Consider the following 22,728-nt stretch of genomic DNA (forward strand, 5'->3'; position numbering starts at 1 on the left):
GTAAAATTGTTGGCCAATGTCATTTTTTAATTTTATTTTATAACCGTCGTGGAATAGCTGACCCAATTCTTGGATTTACGACTGCTAATGTTCAACTCCGTAGCTTTGTATTTTTGAACACAATCCAGAAGACAATGGAACTCCTGGATCAAGTATTGGGGTAAATTTACCTTCATGGAGGATTTTTTGATGGAACTAACCAGCATTAACGTTACATGGTGAGGAAAACCACGAAGACCTCTTACGGTTAACCTGACGGCAAAGGGACTCTAACTCATGATCCGTCTACCACTGATGATATTTCATGTCAGCACAGTGCTCGATGCAAGCTGGATACGGATTCGTATCGACCATCCATCGCTGGGATTCGAACCCGATTCACCTCATTCAAAGGTGAATACTCTATCCCTTGAGCCATCGCGGCTCTGGTCAATGTAATTCAGAACCTCCGAAAATAGTATTGCTCAAAACAAATTTTCCCTATCTTTTGTCTTAGAAAAATTGAACATTGTCGACAAATGTTGTATTATATCATTAGATTACCATAAACAGTTTTTTTTAACCTACCATTACTTTGTGCTTGGTTTAACACAAAGTAATTACCAAAGCAAATTCTAGCTAACCTAGAAACTACGAGTGTGAATTTTAGTTCTTAGCATTAGCTCTGTGTAGACCAAATGCTAACAACAGACATTGTCAACAAAAATGTTCATTAGATAATCTTCCAAAAACGTTTATGGGAAGGGAAAAAAGAGTTATCTAATTTTGCATTAGAAATTGACCTAATTTTACCTCACAGACAAGAATTTAAATCGTATGCCAACCCAACTAAAATTTTCGTTAGTCTGGCAAAAATTGTCAAACTAAATTTCAGTTAATGCATTACTTTGGAATCACAACTTCTCCTGACTTACAAACCACACATTTTGATTCTGCTTTTAAATACTAGCTCACTGGAGGAAATCGTTCGGAAAAAAAAAGAGATTTTTGCATCTTAAACAAGCACTACTCACTTATTTTATTTCTCCCATTATATTTTTTTTCCTCCCTTCTTGTTGCTTTAGTTATACAGGGTAAATAAAAATGGTTATCACAAACTATTTAATAAAAAGTAATTTATCTGAATGAGAATCATGATATGAATGAGAATCTGAAGGAGAAATGTGAATGAGAATGTAACATAGTATTTACAGTTGTAATTCAGGAAGAAAGTATTCACAATTTTGGTAAATGAGAATTTCAGTAATCCAGAATGTTTAACAATTTTAAAATAGGTGACTGATTTTACGTTATATAAAAATGATTTATCAAATTCTTCTTAAAAATCTTTCGCAATTTTGAGCATTTCATCCTTTTTCCGAATTTTCATTAAATATGGATGATTGAAAATCAGTATTCATTATTTTTTTTTCTTGGCGAAATATATGATCGCATTAGGCATTCAAGTGGTAACAAAGCTTAGATTGCTTTTGCCAATTCTTTAGTTTCGAACACCAAAACCATTTTTTATTTTTTACATAATTAGATATTTTAATAAAGAGATTTTAAAATACAAAAAATTGAAATTTTTTTGGAAGTTGAGAGAGTTGGCAGCTATGACGTAATTTATTTAAAATATACAAAATGTAGTTTATACCTCTCCTAGGTGAGAATCTCCACATTGTCCTTTATCTCCGGATTGGCAATGACTACTTTCACTCCTGGAAAAAGTTTGTCAGACTCCATCAAATATGAACTAATGTGACTTATCATTTCGCTCTCTTATCACTGCTGTTGGGTCTGGACTAGAGGCTCGCTGTAAATTAAAACATTTTTTTATATACATAATTAAAATATCGTAAAAATTTGGTCAATTTCATGTAATCAGTTATGCATCAGCAGTTTCTGGGAAAAAAAACTGAATTTAGCATGATAGCAAAACATTAAAAGCAGTTTTTTAAAATTATGAATGAAACTATAATCAAAATTAAAATTTAAAGAAATTATTGTATTTAATAAAATACAAATTAAATTTTTTTAAACATATTGAGTTAACTCACAGCAAAGTGTAAGATTCTTCTGCTAGTTGATTCAAAATGCCATTGCTTATTAAAATCACTATTAGAATGATTTCTTACTAATAGTCAATAAGAGGGAAAATTGAATTTGGATTAATATTTCAAATTAAAGTTTTTCAGTTGTTATGAATGCAGATGAACATTTTTTTTAAAAAAATCCAGTTAGTGAATGTCCCCTCAGTTTATCATTTAGAAAATTCTGTGCATATTGAATTCTAAATTGGATTAAATAATTTAAAAAAAACTGAATAAAAGAACAATTCAAATATTTAAAACAAATAGTCAACATACCAAGATTTAATTTCACTAAAAATAGTTAATAAGTACTCGGCCCTAGTATTCATTCATGCTTCTAAAAATTCATTAGAAAGTTTTCGTTTTTCTTTTTTTATAAAATATTGTTCAAGTTTCATTAAAATTCAGGAACATATTGGATAGAAAAGATGCTTCAATCACTTTAGTAAAACTTGTGGATGTCCCTTGTTACACATATAAAATTTTCGCAATTTTAGAATTGTTAAGTTTATTATGAAAATCAGGGGAAAAAAAGCTGAATTCCGCGGGTCTGGGAAAAATTGCATGTCTGCTTAAGTAAAAACATTACTTACCTGCAAACAAATGGCAATATTTACTCGACATCCAAAGCTTGTGCTAACAGCTCTAGGAGATAAGCCTAAACCAGAAAATAATTTAGAGAATGAGGCTGTTAATCCAGCTCTAGGCCTCTCCTCAGCTACAACAACACAGGTTCGAACGCATCTCAAGTTTATTCCTCTCTGCAACGAAAAAGACTAACTATAATAATAATTAAAATGAGTAGCTTAAAAAATGATACAAATGTTATTTGCTTTATAATATATAAATATATAAAACATATTAGAACAATAACAAGTATTAAACTTCTAGTGTTTCATTTGCAAACACAAAAAATAATAATTTTATCCCATTCTGTGAAAAATAATTAAATTATGTTAAAAAAAATTTCTTTACTCCTACCAAAAATAGTCATAGACTCACATACTTACAAATAGTTACTTATTACATATTTACAATAAAATCAATTTAATTGTATAAGTTAAGTTCATCCTTCTAGCCTACTACCCAAAAAGTAGGAATGCTAATCAGTAGAGACATTTCTCCATAGCGTTCTATATTCATAAGATTTTTTGCAGGATAATAAATATATGAAATTAAGGATTTAATTAAGATTTTTACAGCTTCTCAAATGGATAAATTTTAAAATATAATCAAAACCAAGTAAATTAATAAATGCAATAGAAAAACTCTTTTGTCAAATAATTAAACTGATAAACAAACAGGCTCAACATTTTAAAGTTATAGAAAAATTCATAGCAGAGTTCAAAAGTCAACCAAATATGAGACAGTCAACAGAAAGTCACTAAAATATAAAAAAACAGAAATTTATAACACTTTTTCTCTAACAATAAAATTTGTTAAATGCTTAGAAAACAAATATTTTTAAATTATTAAACACTATGAAAGGATAAAAAAATGTGTGGAAAAGTTTTAATAAATTAAAGGAATCCAAAAGTGAATGTAAATGTCTGAAAATTTTAAGAAATCATAGCATAATTTATAGGATTAAGGCAGTCTTGAACTAGTACCCATTTCTTAATAGACTAATATGTTTTTTTTAATTGTAAAAGCATATAAACTGAAAATATTCAAACTTGAAGTTAATCAAGCAAAAGAAAGGACATAAGAAACAGGTGCAGTAGTGGAACAGGCCTTGAAATATCAAAATGTAGAAATCACAAGAAAATTGATTTTCTATTGTTTGGAAAGAATAGAATATTATAAAGAGAGTCATGAAATTAAAAATTAGAATTTATCAAAATTTTCCTTCTAGAATTCCATAGATAGCTTTCACCCCACCAACGGCACACTTTTTATTATTCTTTTATTTGATTAATCAGTTAAAGCTTGTAGCCCAGCCACTTTTTTCCCTTTTTTGTGACCTGTTAATAATTTTCTCTTGCATCTCTGTGTTTCTCTCTTTCAGTTTGAGTGTACACGCTAAGGAAATTTCATAATTATAAAACGAGAAATATGGTATGTCTTTTTATGAAGCACTATTTGTGCTTTAGAGCATATTGTTTAGATAAAGACATATATAGTACAAAATTAAATATTTCATCACTGAAATAAATTTTGTTTGTTCTTATTAAGTTTTGAAACATATTATACTAAAAAGAGTTTTGCTTAACAGAGCAAAATGTATTTAGATAACCTTTAAAAAAACAATTATCATGTATTTTCAAAGAAAGAGAATAAAACAAATAACTGTGGAATTTTAAAATTTAGTTTTATCTGGATCAATCTGTAATTACAGTTTGCCGAAAGGAGGTAATTAAGTTTCTAGTATACAATCTCGTTAGAAATAGATAAACACTGCTATGATATAAATTTTAAATCTAAAACATAAGCATTATAAACTATACCAGCCTGTAAAGAACAATAAATGTTTTAAAATATTCTTTGGTACAAGGCAATAGTTCTGAGCATAGGCAGGGTGCATGGAGTTAAAAATTTGTCTGTAAAGAAAATTAAAAAAGTGTACTAGGCAAAATGATACTAAATGAATTTTTTAAAACAAGCTTAGTTTCTCTCCTAATGGTCACTGTAACAAAAAAATTCCCTTAAAAATAGAATCAAAGTATACAGAATACATTATGATCGGAATGTGTTTGTAAACCCTCTAAATGGGTAAGCACACACACAAATGGCCGAGAAATTTTGTAAGTGAAAATAGGCTATTACATTACCTTCAATTGGCTAATAGATGATCCTAAGCCTTTTGTGCAAAGTTCCATAATGCCATAGGAACAGAATGCATCACGAACTCTAAAATAAAAAAGCAAATTAGAAATTATTAAAAAAATAACAAAATTTTACTTATTTTTATTATTATTTAGAATGAATTATAACCTTTGCATTGCCTAATTGTTGACAACCAAAGGGCAGGATTAATTTCAACTTCAGATGGTGGGATTAAAATGGTATGGTGACCTGAATAAACACTAAAGTAAAAAAATATATGTCTTAATGCGAAAGAAATTAGCAATACATGCAGTGATGGCTTCTTACAATAAAAATATTTAAATTTTCATTAAATATTTTCATTTTATTTAAATATAAATAGCAACAATTTCTAAAATGCATTTAAAAATTACTTCAACCTTAAAATCTACAAATCAAGTGTAGAAGATTCATGGGAGAAAGTTAAATTCATCAATAAATTATTCTTTTTTAATTTACGAGTAAAATTTTTTTTCTCTCGTAACATATCAAAAATGTTTTAGCATACTTTTTCTTAAAGAGTTCAGTCCTATCAATAAATACGCATCAATTCCATTTTTATTAAAAACAAAATATCAGTATTTAGCTTTTATAAAGCTTACTTACAATTTCTGTAGAAGCACAAAACAGTCCAGTTGTAATTACTAAATTTGTTGTCATTTCTTTTAAGCATAAAAAAACTTTGGTTGGGAAAACACACTCCAACACCAAAGTTCAAGTATCAACAAAACAAAAAGTGCCATTTTTGTAATAATGTCGGCAAAAAAATATATGAATGAAAATCTTGGCAAGGTCATGACAACTAGAAATGCAAACGTTTTTTACACCACTGTAGCAAGAATAGAATAATAAAGACAAAATTTCTTTAGTTTTTGATATTCGAAACTTAATTATTTTGAGTCAACAATAAAAAAAGAGGATACCTTTAATTCCAAGCTTCATGAAAAAGTATTGAAAACTTTAAGATAATAATTAAAACTGTTTTCTTATAACACATTTAATTTAAGAGGTACTTCTGGCAAAATTTTTTAAAAATAATCTTAGTCACAAATTATAATAATTTTGATAAAATAATTTTAGTCAATTTGGAGGAAATGTTGTATTAATTTTTTAAAAAAATATTTCCTTTATGTCAACGCATGTGTGAACATTTCATTTATATATTTATTTTGTTATCACTGTTGATCTGATCTTTGAATTTTAGAGATTAAACAGAAATATTAAAACCAAAAGATTTTTGTGTATGTATTTGGAGAGAAAAGAATGCAACCATTTATAAGATAGTAAAGGAATTTCTTTCGTATTTATCAAGCCTATAGGTTGAAAAGCTATTAAAATGTCTGAATAAGAATAAATTGTTAACAATTTCCCTCTAAATGAATTTTCCATCGCTATGGAGATCACAGCTATAGTGACTATATGCAATTCTCATGTTATGAAAATTTTAATTGCTGAGAATTGCAATATATTTTTAGCAGAAAACACAAAAATAGATGATAATTTTAAAATGTTTATTATGCATTATATCCTTTAATATACTTAATAATATGACAATAAAATTATGTTGATCATCTGCATAATAACACAGTAGAAAAAAAGCACTAAATATAAGAGTAATATAATAGTGATAGAAATAGACTTTCTAAAACATTATTAGTGTGAAAGTCGGAGAAAATTATTTAACTTATGGAGAGGCTTTAAGCAAGCACACCTGTAAAAAGACTCAAAAAAAATAATCAAAAGCATTACATTGAAAATATTAGATTGAAACAACTTAATTTTCTGAATAATTACTACATATATTAAAGTAAGAGAAAAAACTATAAAAATTACTTTTCTATTTTTACCACAATTTTTTTTTTTGCAAAAAGAAAATATCAGTAGCTTAAAAATAATTGCTTTTGCAGATTTTGTTATTTAATTCTCAGAAACTTCAATAGAAATGTAAAAGACTTCATGCTGCTATATGTTTCAAGTAGAAGACTTTATAAATAAAGTTAACAAGACAAGGATAAAATGAAAACCTCATTCATTCATTAACTAAATTAAAAACATAATTTAACATTTTATTTTATGATCTTCTCTTAATTAAACGGATTTTATTCACTATTCTGATGTCAGATATATTTTTTTAATTGCCTCGACTTACAAAATTCAATATAAATCCTCCTTTTGCTGATATAACACATGTAAAAAAATCGGAAATGATTTAAACTATTTAAGAGGAAAAAAAAACTTTACTAATTCAATTGATGTGAGTAAAGTTAAGAAGTTACCTATTCAAACACCATAAGGTAAAACCTAAACCACAGTAAGGATCAAGGTAAAGAGCTATATGTCTTGATGGATATAATTCACAGGCAAGTTTCATACTTGTACAGAAAAAGGTTGATGCTGCATGGGACATCTGAAATTCTTTTTAAGTCAAAATACATAGACTGAATAAAGTTATAAATATCTAATCCCAATCCATTTAAAACAATATTTTAAGAATAAAAATAAATCAGTAAAATATTTTTATACCTTAATACCAGATAAGCATTCCAGTTGTGCTAACATTTAAATCCAAATAAGCTATCATTTCAGGAGTTTGGGCTCTACTTATGCCAGTTAATTTCTTTTTTGGAATGTAATCAGTATCTAAGATGAGAGGCCATGACTTTATAACAACAACAGTGACAGCTTCCTATGGGCAGAAAAAATTAAAAATCTAATTTAAAATTAAAAATTTTCATTACTTTACAATAATAATTTCCAAAAAGTTAAAAAAAAGAGTACAATAAGCCATGTTAAATATATTAATTACACAGAGCATATAAATCATAATTAATAGAGAGAAAAAACACTGAAAGAACTTGTAAAACACTCCTCCTTATCTATGGTAAATATTTTAATATATGGTAAATATTTCTAAGATTTTTAATAGACATTTTTAAAAAGTGTTTTTTAGCCATAATCCTACATAACACAATACATCTAACAGATATCCCTGCAAAATCAACCCTACATTCATTTTTGAGATGAATTTTATACAAATCAAGTATTGCTCAGCAGCATAAGTAAAAACATCTTGATTCTTTCTTAATGTTTGCTTGCCCTTAAATGAGTGTTTTATTTCCATTGTAAAGATATAACATTTCAAATTTATTCTTACCTCTATTAGTTATTATTCATTTTTAAAAATCAGAAATTGGTATTAAATGAAAAATAATTAACTTTAAAAGTACTACAACAATAGGTAGTGGCAGGTGGCACATCAAAGATTGTTTATGGTAAAAAAGTAGTACATATTTCAGGCACATAGATTTGGCCCAACCATGATCAAATTCATTTTTAAGGCAAAAGATTAAACTGATCTTCAGTTCGATTGTGTTTTTATAATATAAAATGTGCGAGGGTAACATAAAAATATGTTACCCACATGCAGGATCTTGGTGTTTACCTTAAAAAACCATGAGTAGATGCATACTATAAACTAATACAGGGTGCGTAGACAGATTTTTCAACATAAATAAGCACTTTTTAAGCACTCAAAAAATATTTTTAAGCACTTTCACAAACAAAAATTATAATTAGGATCTGTACAGTAATAAAAATTGTTTTTTCGATCATTAAAATTTATAAACATAAATACAATAAATTCTAGTTTCTGATAAATATTACAGCGAAAATCATGCATCTTTTGTAATTTAGAACAACAATCGACACGGCGAAGAAAAAAATCTCTTTAAAGATAGAAAACTAAGCACTATTTACAAAAAAAAAACACCTTTAAAGGCTTATAAAATACGTAAATCAAAAATAAGCACCTTTAAGCAGTTTTTAAAAAAGCTACACTACGCACCCTGTAATATACAATGAAGAAACTAATAAAGCATTTAGACTGAATCCAATAGACTTTTCACGTTCAGCGTTTTATGCACAAAACATTTTTCAGAAAGAAATTCAGTTTAATCATCTTAAAAAAACACTAAAAAAGTGAAAAAATTTTTAAGAGTAAAAAAACTAACCACTAATGCTTACCAAATACACCATTAGGAAGAAAAGTGAAAAAATCGTTGCAGAAAAGGCAGACTTGCTTGCATAATTACTAAACATCTGCACAAGATGTTACAATTTTGAAGTAAGACCATCCAGTTTTTATTTGACTAGTGAACAAAAATTATATTTTGATAAATATGACAAAATAATCCTAATTGAAAGAAGCAAACCTTCAAGAGTAAACTGGTTGTAAAATCTATTTTTCTATTGATATTTCTAGGATATTTTTACTTACTTTTGGCAAACAATTGGGCAAAACTAAAGCAAGACAGCAAATTCCAACTTGATGAATACTATCAATAGCTTGCAGTACTCATCCATTGAAAACTCTAAAAAGTATAATAGAAACAGTTCATTAGAATTATCATCACAAAGCAAATTACACAATTATATTTTTTTAACAAAAAAATTGAGTGAAAAAACATTAACAATACTGTTACATTTGCTTTTATCCCAATAACCCTTTGACTATAAACAGAACAAATGACTTGAAATATTTTGTAAAAAAGCACGGCAGAATTCAACACTTTTAATTGGTACTTTTAGCCCAATAATGTCTTGGAAACAAACATAAAAGTAAAATTTAAAAAATAAATATCTTAGATTAAATATTTTTAAGATTAAATATTTTTAAAATCAAATTGTTTTATGAATTCAAATTGTCAAAATTGAAATAGAATACAATATAGTGAACACCATGCAGCAGTTTTGCCAAAACATAAAATTTTTTTTATTTTTATTTTAGTACTGCCATAGTTTTGAAAGGATTACCTGTGGTTTATAAGATTTTAAGCATTACATTTATGAACATTTCTCTTTACAGTATATTAAGCAGTATTTTGAGACACAGCATATCAATGATCATTAGGCTTTTCCGTCTCAGTTTTCAAGCAATTTTTATATACTTTGGTAAAATTAAAGAGAAGAGGAGACTCCTAATCACCAAAAATCGATGGTTTCCTCAACAACCAATGAAAATTAAAGATGCAGGGGAGATAAAACCTTGTTTCCAAGATTCAGGGCTTTCAAGGAGATAGATTGAGTAATTTTTTTTTTTCATTAATAATTGGAATTTCCTTTCCTTTCATTTATTTCTTTTCTGATTAATAAAAAATAAATGAGAAGCTGGAAATTCATAATCATTTCAATTTGAAATTAGGGTCAACAAGTCACTTTCATTAATGTAATATTTATAATAATAGTAATATTTTAAATACCGATTCTTTACCCACAGCACTAAATATGATAATTATTTAGTTTAAAGAAACTAAATAACTTTCAAATGGGCCGTCTCAAACTTCTGATTTTGCTGGTGCTGTGCATATGTTAGGATGACATCTCCATAAAGTTATGGCACTTGGGGTTTTCATAGTCATATATTACAACTTAAAAACATCCATACTGAATTTACTATGAAAGTATTCATGAATTCTGATTCAAGATTCATAATTAGCAAAAAATACTATAGTTAAGTTTTGTTCTATTTTAATGAGACAATATGTTTACCATATTTGAAAAACTAATTTTTAACTTTAGATCTGTAGCTGGCAACCTGAAGAGACTAAAAAGAATTTGAAAAAAAAAATTTTCTCTGTATTTTTTTTTAATTGTTATAATTGTACTTGGCGTATGCCATTTGGGTAAACTATTTTTAAGTTTGACCCTGCAACTTAGATTTGTATAATCAGCAAACTTAAAAGCATACCAGAAATTCAAAAAAAGGTATACTTTGATGAAAATTTTTTCTCACTTTTGATGGCTGGTTTGGATTGGAAGGAAATTCAAAAATTAAAAACTTGACAATAAGGGGAAAACAAAATAACAATGTGCTAGAAATTTTACTAGTTGCAAAATAAAAAGTTACCCATACAAACTTTTCCTCTAAAATTTGTGTACATTGACATTTTGGAAATTTCCCTAGTGATTCTTGGTGTAAAAATCATAATAAACTGGTGAGTTTACTTGTTTTTAAAAGGTGACTGACAAAGACTCAGCTCATAATGAATTTACTGATATGGTAATTGTAATAAATTAGTTAATTATCAACTTTCAAACTGAGAGATAGAAAGAAACCTCTAATTGTCATTTTACTGATATAAAAATCAGAACAAATTAGTCAACTTACCTGTTTATTAAACCATGACTTATAACTTAATAGTAATTTTAAATCTGATAGAACAGTAATACTGTAATGCAAATACCAAATATATTAAATTTGTAATTTTTTTCAAATATTTGTTTAAATTGCAAGCTAATAAATTAAAAATATATCAAAGAAAAAGCTAGTGAATAAGGTGAAAATTACAAAATTAAGAATTTATAGAACAAGAGAAGAAATATTTACAAGTGTACTTAAATTACCTTCCTCTTCTTCAGCATAATCTGTTCTTTGTTTTGAAATTACGCGTATCCGTTCATCCCGTAACACTCTGACAGAAAACACAGCGATTCTACAATGTAAATTAATAAATTTAAGAAAAACATATTAGTAAAATGTATCCCTAGTACCGCACGCAAATGCAAGACCACCCTATAAACAGAAGTAAGAATTACAGAAAAATCATAACATATTTATATATTTAAAATGGACAACTGAAAATAGAGTATAGTTTTCCAGGATATCTATTTCATAATTTTATAACAAATAATAATGTCATTACTTATATTAATTTTAAAAAAATAGAAATTACTATACAAGGAGTTTGTTGAATAGTATTTTAATTACAAATAAACTCTAATTTTACACAGCATATATAGAACATGAAAATTGGAAAGAAAAATAAGCAACATCAGTTATTATAGATTTTCAAATAATCATTTTTCTTTAAAATATTCTAAATTAGAAAATTATAATCTTTCTATAACAATACTTTTTTAAAAGCGAAAACTTTCAAAATATTAGCCTTGACCGATTCTTTATGACAAAAGAACATGAATTCCAAGAAAAAGTTTTTTTATTGTGCAAAACAGCTAACTAAAATAAATTGATAAATAAAATGCTATACGCAGGGTATCTGCTACATTTTGGATTTTAAAATGCATGACTTTTCATGATTTTCTATGACTAATTCCAAGAGTTTTTCATGAATTAACAAAGTTACTATTTTCACTGACAAAAACAGAACAATAAATTAAAAAAAGCATTATAATAACATTAATTAAAATTATAGGTATAACCAAAACTGCTATACTCTGCATCTTTATATTTATAGATTTTAAATTTAACAAACAGAGTAAAGAAAGAGTTGAAACAATAAAATAGCTGAAAAAATACAAAAGCAAATAATTTTTTTTCTGTAGAATTATATTCTAAAGAAACTTTTCTTGCTCATCTGAAAGGAAAGAAATACTCCTGATTTTTCTGTTCTCATTTGGGAAGAAAAAAAATTCGCCAATGACTGGTTTGCTTCAACTAGAATTTTAAACTGATAAAATTTTTAAAAATATAAATAATAAAAATTCTTAAATCACAGAAGAGTTTAAAAGATAATTTCCTCTAGAAATGATGTGTTTTCTTTCATTTTTTTGAAAGAACACCATAATTTTTAAAGAACATGATAAAATAATTTTATATTCTAATAAAATATGCCTGAGTGGTGATTTTGTTAGGAATTCAGATATTTGGAACAGGATGAAATTAGGGGGGGGGGGATTCCATTTTAAAAAATATATTTTTTGGAAGTGGCAAAACATGGTTTTGAAGCAAGAAAAAAGCAATTTTGGAGCAGCAAAACAAAGATTCGGAGCATATTTAATTAAAAAAATGAAAACAGGAATTTAATAACAAGAGTTTTTTGCTCATTAATAACATATCTTATTTTTTACCCTTTTTTGAAGGTCCTTGCATAAACAAATTAAGTTTCTTTTTGGCATCTTCCAATGCTGTTAAATATTCTGCTATCCTCGACTTAGCCTCAGATAAGAGGAATAGAATTATTAAGACATAGCATTTTTTTTATGAAGATATGGATGTCATCGGATTTGTGATATCTAGTCCAACATCTATTAAATTTGAATTTTGCCCAAATTTCTGCATTTTCTACATCCAAAGATTTTAAGTCTTTTCCTGTCAAACTAAGAAAGGCAGAACTCCTTAAAAAACGCTCTAACAATCTTAAACTAGAGACACCATTTCATCATGCAACAAGTGAATCAATGGTGTCTCAGTTTGGAAAAGACCTAAAAATTTATCTAATATAGCTGAAATATTTCTTAAAAATGAGCTTTTGGCAAAAGCAATTTAAATAAATTCAATATTGAGTGGCTCATACTATTATTTAAATTAATAATTACTTTATTTAATTCTGTAAAAGATAATTTAAAACTCTAATTAATTTAACTATTAAAGGTTATTGAGTATATTTTTCTTAAAATTTAAATAAATGTTATTTATAGTAGTATATTTAACAAAACTTTAACAAGATTAATATTGATCATACCGAATTTATAAAAATACGTAAAGAATTAAGCAAACTTTAAAACATTTATATTACAAATGTTAATTAGTGAACGGCCCCTAAATTTTTTTAATTAAAATTGATTACCTAAGTACAGTATTTCATTCATGAAATAATTAAAAAAATTAAATAATTTTTAAATGCAAATACAATGAGTATATTGAAGCTAAAAAAATTTTGTCAGAAGTAAATTATTATATTATCCCTACAAATCTTTGATAATTAAAATTTTTTATATCAATAGTTTTAAATCAAATCATTGAGAGATGAATTATAGTATTTTTAAATGACAAATCTGAAAAACATAAGATTTTTTTGCTGCTTTAGAAATTCTGAAAGCCCCTCTCTTCATACTTATTTAAAATCTTGCCTCTTAACATTATTAAGTTTTTTCCTTGTTGGGGTGATACAATAAAGTGTATGCTTAGATTTTAAAAACATTCTTGTTTTATTTTTAGGAGCAAGCAGATAAAAATATATTTTGTGAATTGATAAAAGGCTATTTTATTTAATATATTTTCTTAAGTATTTTTTTAAAACTATACAATAAGACAATTCATAGTTAATCAACTTCTCCAATTAACCTAAACAAGGATAATATTTGCTTTTCAAAGTTGTTAAGCAATATTCTAAGATTAAAAAAAAAACATTTTTGTTAGGCATCTTTTTGAAAACCTGGAAAATATATATTTTATTAATGAATAGCATATGCTTATTTTAAGATAACAATTATTAAAAAATAATCACCAAGCCAATTATATGATACTTTGAAATTTAATGAGCGTAACTAACATAATCAATGAGAAGTTTTCATGTTCTATACAGCTTAATAACTTTGAATGCATAAATAAACGGGCAAATTCAATTATAGTTTGAAAAATTGGATTATAGTTTTAAAAATTAAAAATATTAATTTACAGGTGAGACATTCCTTTGTAATTACGAGAAAAAAAATTTTTACAACAGAACTGTCTCTACTCAGAAAAAAAAATTGTGACGCCCTTAAAGTATTCTTTTTCAGCATTGCTTCTAAGTAAATGAATTGCTTCTTACATTAGATTTTTGCTTTGCCTATAATAAATAGGTATACTTTATTTTTATTTTCTGAATTTAATTTCTAAATGCAAACTTGACATTTTTTCCTTCTAACTTTATTTTACCATTTCTTTTTTACATTTTATCCCTTAAACATTAGTGACTATTAGAAGGGAAGATTTTGCATTTAAGGGTCACAAATAACCACCTAAAGATAATCAAATAAATTTTAGTTTCTAATTAATTTAGTTTCTATACTTCATAATTAAATGATGTTTTTTTGCATGGGGCCTATATAGATGGGGAGATTACTGCCTTTTCACTCATCTCGTCTACGTAATAAAATAGAAAACAAGGTTAACAAATTTCAACGCAAAAATAATTCTTTAAAAAAATTACAATTTTATAATTATTAAAAAAATTATCATCACTGGCACTAAGTATTGAGCCCTCATTTGCCCCCCCCCCCACACACACACTTATGATACCTCTGATTGGGTAATGCAATGCAACTAATGAGTTTCTTTTTATTTTCTATTTAAAAGCAAATTTTCTATTTAATTAAAAGCAATTATTTATAATTTTAATAACTGACATGCCTTAAATGTTTTAAGATAGATATATAATATTAGAGCCATATTATATGGTAGAATAATATTTATCATCAAACTTTCTTACAGAAACTGTGAGTCCCTCAGGAGAAGCTGCACAAGGACATGCAGCATCAAGACGCAGGCCGAAACTGTGAAACACACTGATAAATTGATCGTATGATGATCAAGGACCCTAAAAATTAGTGTAAATTTACAAATAAGGTCACACACAGAAAAATTGAAGAAAATTAAAGACAAACAAAACTTACAAGGTTTTGATCAATCTGCAATAAGAAGTAACCTTAAAGAACTGAGATTAACGTCCTTGTGGTCTATCGTAGCTAATAAACTCCAATGTAGATCTCTTGATTTATAAATAGCGACAGTTGCTAAAATTAATAGAATAACAAGCATTTATATAGTGATTTTAAACATAGAATAAGACAAATGATAAAAATATATGAAATTAAAATATAACTTAATAATCTTGTACTTAATAATCTTGACCGCTTAATCAAAACATTTTGGAATTAATTTAACGATCAAGTATTTAACGATCAAGTATTTAATAATAAAGTCAGTAAATATTATGAGTTGTGATCATTCTGGACCATGAGTAGCTCGCAAGTAGTAGTTGACATCTCTGTTAAAACGTATTGTCTGAGTATAACTAATAAGTACTGTTATTCGCTCAGAATGTGTTTGTGAAACGTTTGCTTAGTTACTCGTCTGAGACAGCATTTTTCTGCAACAATGTAAGAGATAAAAAAAAATAATTGTCTGTTAACAAACTTGCGATGCGGAAATAATCATAAATTAATAATCGGCTACTTTCAGCTCAATTAAAACCATTACATTGTAGAATGTTTAAAGTTTAATACAAGCAATATTGTTACGATATTAAAATTTCATGTTTCAAATATTGTAAAACAATGAATAAAATTTTTATAGAAATTTCTTGATTATAGACTGATGTGTATGTTTTTGATGCATCATTATTTACATGAATTAGCAAATGATTAAAAACTAAACAATACTATGGTCTATTCAAAATGGTGTTTTTGGTGAATGAAGAGCAAAGCTGGTAAAAAAATAAAAACATTTCCTGTTGGCTTCATATAAGCCTGTGTGATGCATGAAAATTAAACCATTGAATTTGATATATTTTCGTATCTGAATTTGCCTGAATGTTCACTCCTTAGAGAACTTAAGGATTTTGGAGGATTAAGGAAAAAGAGCTTAAGGATTTCGTACTATATATATATATATTTTTTTAAAAAGAGAAAGATTAAAATTTTTACTTGAGTGGTTATAAATTAAACTCTTTTAGCTAATCACCTTCCCTCTTACGTGTTTCGATTCTTCTGTTTTTGAAGTACCTATTTTTTTGGCGCAGATATTGATGGGGATATCCACCTATTGAATTTTATTACAAAGGATATAATTTCGTGATATTTTCAAAGCAAATAATCAAAGTTTTAAATAAATATTCAATGCTTAATATTTTTAAATTTAGTGTTTTATTTTTTTTTCTCTTATAATTTTAGCTTCGTCTGCTGGATTTGGCAAGCTAATCTACCAGAAAGGAAAAATCCAAATTTGAGATGTACTGCAGGACACTGCAAATGGAAAATAACACACTCTGATAGAAAACTGGGGGCCGTAAGTTCGATCCTGACAGAAAACAAAACAACTGGTGTGTATTTGCAGCAAGGTGCACTTTAAATCTCATGTAGCTTAAAGTCCTTTTATTGGTTGTTGTGTAAAAGTTTGAAGAAAGGCACATACCTGTGTGATTTATCCCTTTTCTGTGTGATAGATAAGCAATATTCACTGTTGCTGATCATTTTATGAAATCTTTCAAAAACCCTGAAAGATTCCTTAGATTAACGCTCGGAAATGTAACAATAACTTGCATTAACAATACTTGTAACAATAGCTATAACATATACTTGTAACGATAATTGTAATACTTGTAGCAATAACTGTAAACAATAACTTGCATTGACGGAATAAATCTGCATGAAATCGCTGTAAAGTCTCGGAAAATTTTATCATTTAAAATAATAATAAAATAAAAGCACATAGTCCAACTGCTTCTTTTTATATTAAAGAGTAAAAATTATTTTATTTAAAAACCAATATGTGTTTTTAACTTACATTTTACCTAAAGATTATCGATATGGTAATCCAGTGTTTTCACTACAGCGCGAGAACACAAGTTTGAAACTTTGCAATAGGTTACCAATTTTAGCACATTGTTGGAAATCACTAGCATACTTTCCGTTACTTAAATTATCGAAAAAGAGTTATGGAAATAAGTTTCAGCTTACATTGAACATTGATATAAAAAAGTTTATTGTAGGAAATAAAAAATTCACAATAGTTCGAGATATTTTGTCGATAGCTCACATGCAGTCACCTCCGAATCAAATTTCAGTTAATTTTTGACTTATAAGACCACAAGTTCAATTTTAACCCACAACAGATTTTGAATGAGCAAAAAAAGTCAATCTAAAAATACACGAGACAAAATATGTTTTAGTCTAACATGTGCGCAAATATGTTTTAGTCTGTAACATTAACATATCGAAGAAAATCGTTAGAATACTTTAGCTCACCCACCCAAAATAAATTGGGTAAAATGGATTTTAGCTAATTCATTGCTTGGAAACCACAATCTTAAATTTCGCCACAAATTGTTACATCATTATAGGAAATAGGGAGACCAGCAAAAATTTTCTTTAGCTAACCAACTAGAAAAGAAGTAACAGTCAAAATAATTTTTAATCTACCTTTTTCCACAAAAATTTAAATTTTACTTCCAATGATAGTGCTAAAAAAGGCATGGTCAAAATATGTTTTTCTTAAACCTTGAATAATAAACTACAGGTTTTAAAATTAATTTATGCTTATTTTATTTATAGCAATGTTTTTAGGACGTGAATCTATAAAACTAAATAATTTAAAATCAACAGTAACTGAAATAAAAATATTAAGTCATGAAAAGCTAAATTAATAGAGAAATAGTACTAATTTATGTAGGAAGAGCTTGAATATATATACATATATATAACTAAAAAAACATGTTTTTGTACTTAAATGACAATATTGCTGTCTGCAAATTTCATCCAGACATGTAAAACTTTTTTTTCCTGTAGAACTAATTAAATATATTAGTTAATTATTCCTTTTTAAAGATACTAACGTTGTAAAACATTTTTTTTATAAAAGAGTTATAAAGTTTAGAAGATTGTCATAGTCACCACCTTAAACTTTTTTGTCCAACGTGAAGTAAATATGTATGCATATTAGTGAACTCACATTATGATTTAAGCGAGAAAGAAAGAAAATATACTATCAGAAAATGTCGAATTAAAAGTAAAGAAGATGGGATGAATAACATTGAAATCAGTACCTTGTTAAACTAAGAGTTTCTAAATCACATTTAAACTACTCTTTCTTTTACGGCATACAAATATGTTTTGACCTTTAATATTGATTTAAAATTTTTTTTTGCTCAAATTGAAGCAAATATGTATGTTTATTAGTGGAGTCATATTATTATTTAAGTGAGAAAGAAAGAAATCATACGATAAAAACTGTCGAATCAAAAGTAAAATGAAAAGCATGAAAACCAGTACCTGATTGAACTAGGAGGATTCTCTAAATCACATTCAAACTACTCATTCTTTCCTGCGGCATTCAAACATGTTTTGATTTTTCAGTAAGTACAATCTTCAATTTTGATAGATTTTTTCTATTCTCTGAAATATTTGTTATGTCAATGTTATATACCATTTTGTTTAAATTTTAAGAAGAATTATGGAAAAAAATATACAAAAAGGTAATCGTTATGGAATAATCTGTATGCGTAACTGTTTGTCAATTAATTTTGAAAGGTATTCTGTAATTACCACTCTAAATATATATTTTGAAATCTTTGTCAACATTGAAGCAAAAATAAATAATAACGAATTGGTGCTCGTCAAGAATTATTTTAGCGAAGAAATAATTAAAATACACTATCCAAGTCCAGTGAATTACTTTGAAAAGGAAAGTGAGGTTTAAAGCATCTAAACCTGTTTGATTGCCAAAGAAAATAGATAGGAGGTGAAACGTGATTTTTGTGAATATTTCCAACTTATATCAGATAATCAAACTGGTTTTGTTGTTTTTATTTTTCTGTCTTCGTACGAAATTCGATGAAGTTTGATGATGCATTTCTCTGTTCTCTAAATATTAAATTATCTCCAAATTAAGAGTAATTTGCATCTCCCAATTTGTTCAGTTATTGCTTTTTTTTCTTGACAAGGCTACTAAAAACTCTATTCTAAGGGTGGTTAGTACAAGCACCCAGTATACAGGGTGGTCCCGAATTCATAGCACAAACTTTAAGGATAGGTACAGGACATTGTAAGAATCATTTATTGTATAGGAATGTATGGACGCAAGTGACGCGTTGAGGCGTAAACACCAAAAATAAGAGACGAAAGGAAAAAACAAATTGTTTATTGAAAGCGTCTTTGCCTAGTGTAAGGTTTACAATAGCTGTTCAAAATTGCGTTCACCAGCAATATATGCGTGAATGCGATATATGCAAAATGGCGATATATGCTTGACAGCTTCCGTGAAGCAGCTTAGGCTATTCGAGCAACTGAAGTGGGCTGGCGCCTCATCATGCTGAAACCACATGCGGTTACTAATGGCGATCGGAACAGTCGGAATTGAAAAACCATTAAATTTCAAAAACAAAAGACGATTTTTTTTTGTGACTTTTAAATGCTAAACTTTTTATTCCAACTCATAATCAGTCACCTCAGGTACATTGAAGCATCCTCGCTTGGGAGTGTTGATTTCCTTTCTAATTGGCTTGATTTTATAGGTATCTTTATTCAAACTTTAAAATGTGACGTCAAAAATAAATAAATAAGATAAATAATAAAAGCAATTATTGCACATTATCATATAACTGGATTCGTGAAAAATGAGAAATTTGGAGGTAAAAAATTGTACAACAAAACTATGGTTTACATAAACTACAGTGTCGCCTGTGGTAAAATAGTTTAAGTACCAAAAATGTTTGAAATACCCTTGTAAAGGGTACAAACTATGTAATCCCGAAAATACCCGTATGTCTTGCTTATTCAGGGCAGAAATTAAAAAAAAAATTTGGGTGCTAGACATTGACGAAATGAAATTTGTTCAGCTTGTTTAATAATGTTTTTAACCAATCAGTGCATAGATAAACCAACTTACATGGAACAATTAATTTTGGTTTCCACAATCATTTTATAACGTAATAAGAAACTAATCAATTATAGTGCTTCTGCAACAATTTTCCTTGAAAACAAAGGTATTAAAAATAGAATACTCTGAAATTATCTTGCCGACCTGTACTTTGGGATTACAATGTTCCCACTCAATTTCAGAGAGAAAAAAAATTCCCTTACTTTTTTCATGTATTCTAGGTAAATTTCAATGAAAATTGAGATCATATTTTCATCAGAAAACTTTAATTCTTTTAATTGTAATGTGAAATTTTAGATTTTCTGTGTAAAAAAATATTATTAAATGAGAAAGGAAACATTTCAGTTGAAATGTGAATTTTTATAACAAATAATTGTAATAGAAGTTATAAAAGCATTATTTAACTGAAATCTCAATAACTGATTGATAACTGTTACTGACAATTTTAAGACTGATTATTTGCCAGGTATAATATAAGAATATTCCAGGTTTTTGTAAAGAAATTGCAACTTTCCCTGACTATTCGCTGGTTTTTGGAGTTAAAATCATATTCCCTGACAATTCCAGGTTTTTCCTGTTCTCCCTGACCCATTGACGGAAACCCTGGATTATCCCGTCAACCTGTACTATCCCGCTGACCCACTTTGGGATTATCCGGTCGATGTATCAACGCTCGATGCAAAATGCGCAAATACTTTAACGCCGTTATAATGAAAAGCTATTTCCAAAATAAACATTCTAAACACATTAAATTTATCAAATAATGAAATAATAATAACAAAAAAGTGTATAAGTAAAAATACGCAATAAAAAAGTGTAATAAAAAGAATCAAAGCAAAGTAAAAACCTTTTTTTTTATAATTAAATATGGAATTATTCTTGAATCTAACCAAATATATTAATATAAATAATTTTGGCAGCCGAAAATCCTTGATAGCTTTTAAAGCGCAAACGAACTAGTAATTATCCTTATGCAGTCGCCGCCTCAACATAAGTTTGCTTAAATATAAAGCAAAAAAAAAAAAAAGGAGTATATTTTAATACGCGAAAACACTCTCGTAGTCAAGGATTGCACAGTAACTAAATGTGATAAAATATGCGGGTAGTGACGTAGAAGCTACCTTTTGGAGTCGCAGAAAGTTAGAGTTTTTGCAGAAAGATGGTGAAAGAAAGTTTTCCTTTCTGAATAATTTTTCGAAGTTTTTTTTTTTTTCCAAAGATTTATTTCTTGCACATCAGAGAGGTGGAAAGAAATAATCGTGGTTTCTCTATTCTCATTTTGGATTGAAAAAAAAAAGTCCATAATGACTGGCTTCGGCTAGAATTTCAAATTGATAATATAGATATAAAAAATTCAGAAATCGGAAAAGTTTAAAAGATAGTTCACTCTAGAAAAGTTCTTCTTTTCATTTTTAGTTTTCTTAAAGAAGTTCTCTTTCATTCCCCCCCCCCCTCCTTATTTGAAAATCTCTTTTCTAAAGAGTTCTTATTCGCGTGATTTCATCGTCGATCTTTATTTTGGAGTTACTGGAGTTAATTAGTTTTTGGAGTTTTGGAGTTAATTTATATACGAATTTCAATTTATAGTAGTTTCATTTATTTACGAATTTTAATTTTTGTAATGATTTACAAAATTCGAAAGAGGAAATAATTAGTTCATTTTTTCTGAATACAAAATGCGAAAAGCGCCTTTAATATTAGAATTAAAATAATATTAATCTTACAATTAAAGAAATTTTTATACATTTTATTCTACACTTTTTTCTATAAAAACTTTCTGTTACTTTAAATTAGTAATTGTTATAATTAAACATCTCTTCAATAAAGATTAATGTTAGGGAAGTTAGTCGCAGAAAGTCCGAAAAAATTCTGCCGCAGAGATATAAGTAAAGAAAACTATCTCATGATACAACACCATTGATTTGACCATTTACTAATTCAACTACTCAGGGTTCTATCCAGACATTTTGTGAAAAGTCCTGTTTTTGTAAAATTGTGAAGAAATTACTCGTAATTTGTGAATATAAAATAAGCTTTAAGTCACATTCTTTCAACCAGGGTCCTGTTTTGTGAATTTGTGCAAATAGGGTCCTGTTATTGCAAAAAACCTTCTCAAGGAGTTTTTAAATTGTAAATAGATACAAGATTATGCTGAACACTGTAAAATTATAATTAAAAAAAATTACATTTTCAAAAATTAACAGCTATTGCTGCTATTAAATTAGAGATGCAACATACAAATATTTGGTATTTAGTCTCTACTGCACAACACAGAATATTCATTTCGGACGAATAATGTGGAAACAAAATCGCTCACATTTTTAATAATTTCAATTGACATATTTTAAATAACACAACTTAGATATATATCACTTCTAATGTGTTACACATTAAACAATTCTTAAATTTATAATATTTTTTTTAAAAAATTGACATAAGTTAATTTTTATTTACATAATATTTTATCAATTAATT

The 22,728-nt window shown here is 27.3% G+C and overlaps 1 protein-coding gene across 4 annotated transcripts in view; it reads right to left on the reverse strand.

Moving 5' to 3' along the window:
* Positions 1–1,650: 1,650 nt before the first annotated feature.
* LOC147816761 (disco-interacting protein 2 homolog B-like) overlaps positions 1,651–22,728 on the reverse strand; it is a 39,460-nt gene continuing 18,382 nt past the window's right edge. The window contains exons 1-11 of one of the 4 annotated variants that reach the window (XM_087149407.1): positions 18,648–18,771; positions 16,792–16,872; positions 15,273–15,392; positions 15,089–15,196; positions 11,280–11,368; positions 9,154–9,247; positions 8,901–9,025; positions 7,401–7,563; positions 4,844–4,922; positions 2,666–2,833; positions 1,651–1,795 (exon numbers count right to left, since the gene is read on the reverse strand). In XM_087149407.1, coding sequence (XP_087005533.1) covers positions 1,736–1,795; positions 2,666–2,833; positions 4,844–4,891 — 276 coding nt within the window. In that variant the 5' untranslated portion in view covers positions 4,892–4,922; positions 7,401–7,563; positions 8,901–9,025; ... (4 more) ...; positions 16,792–16,872; positions 18,648–18,771 and the 3' untranslated portion in view covers positions 1,651–1,735. Of the gene's footprint in view, positions 1,796–2,665; positions 2,834–4,843; positions 4,923–5,006; positions 5,152–7,400; positions 7,564–8,900; positions 9,026–9,153; positions 9,248–11,279; positions 11,369–15,088; positions 15,197–15,272; positions 15,393–16,791; positions 16,873–18,647; positions 18,772–22,728 lie in introns of those variants that run through there. The other 3 variants (XM_087149433.1, XM_087149458.1, XM_087149380.1) reach the window with 3 other exon arrangements.

This window comes from Parasteatoda tepidariorum, chromosome 1, assembly GCF_982258835.1.
Source record: "Parasteatoda tepidariorum strain Cologne lab strain chromosome 1, Ptep-v5.0, whole genome shotgun sequence".
Taxonomy (NCBI): domain Eukaryota; kingdom Metazoa; phylum Arthropoda; class Arachnida; order Araneae; family Theridiidae; genus Parasteatoda; species Parasteatoda tepidariorum.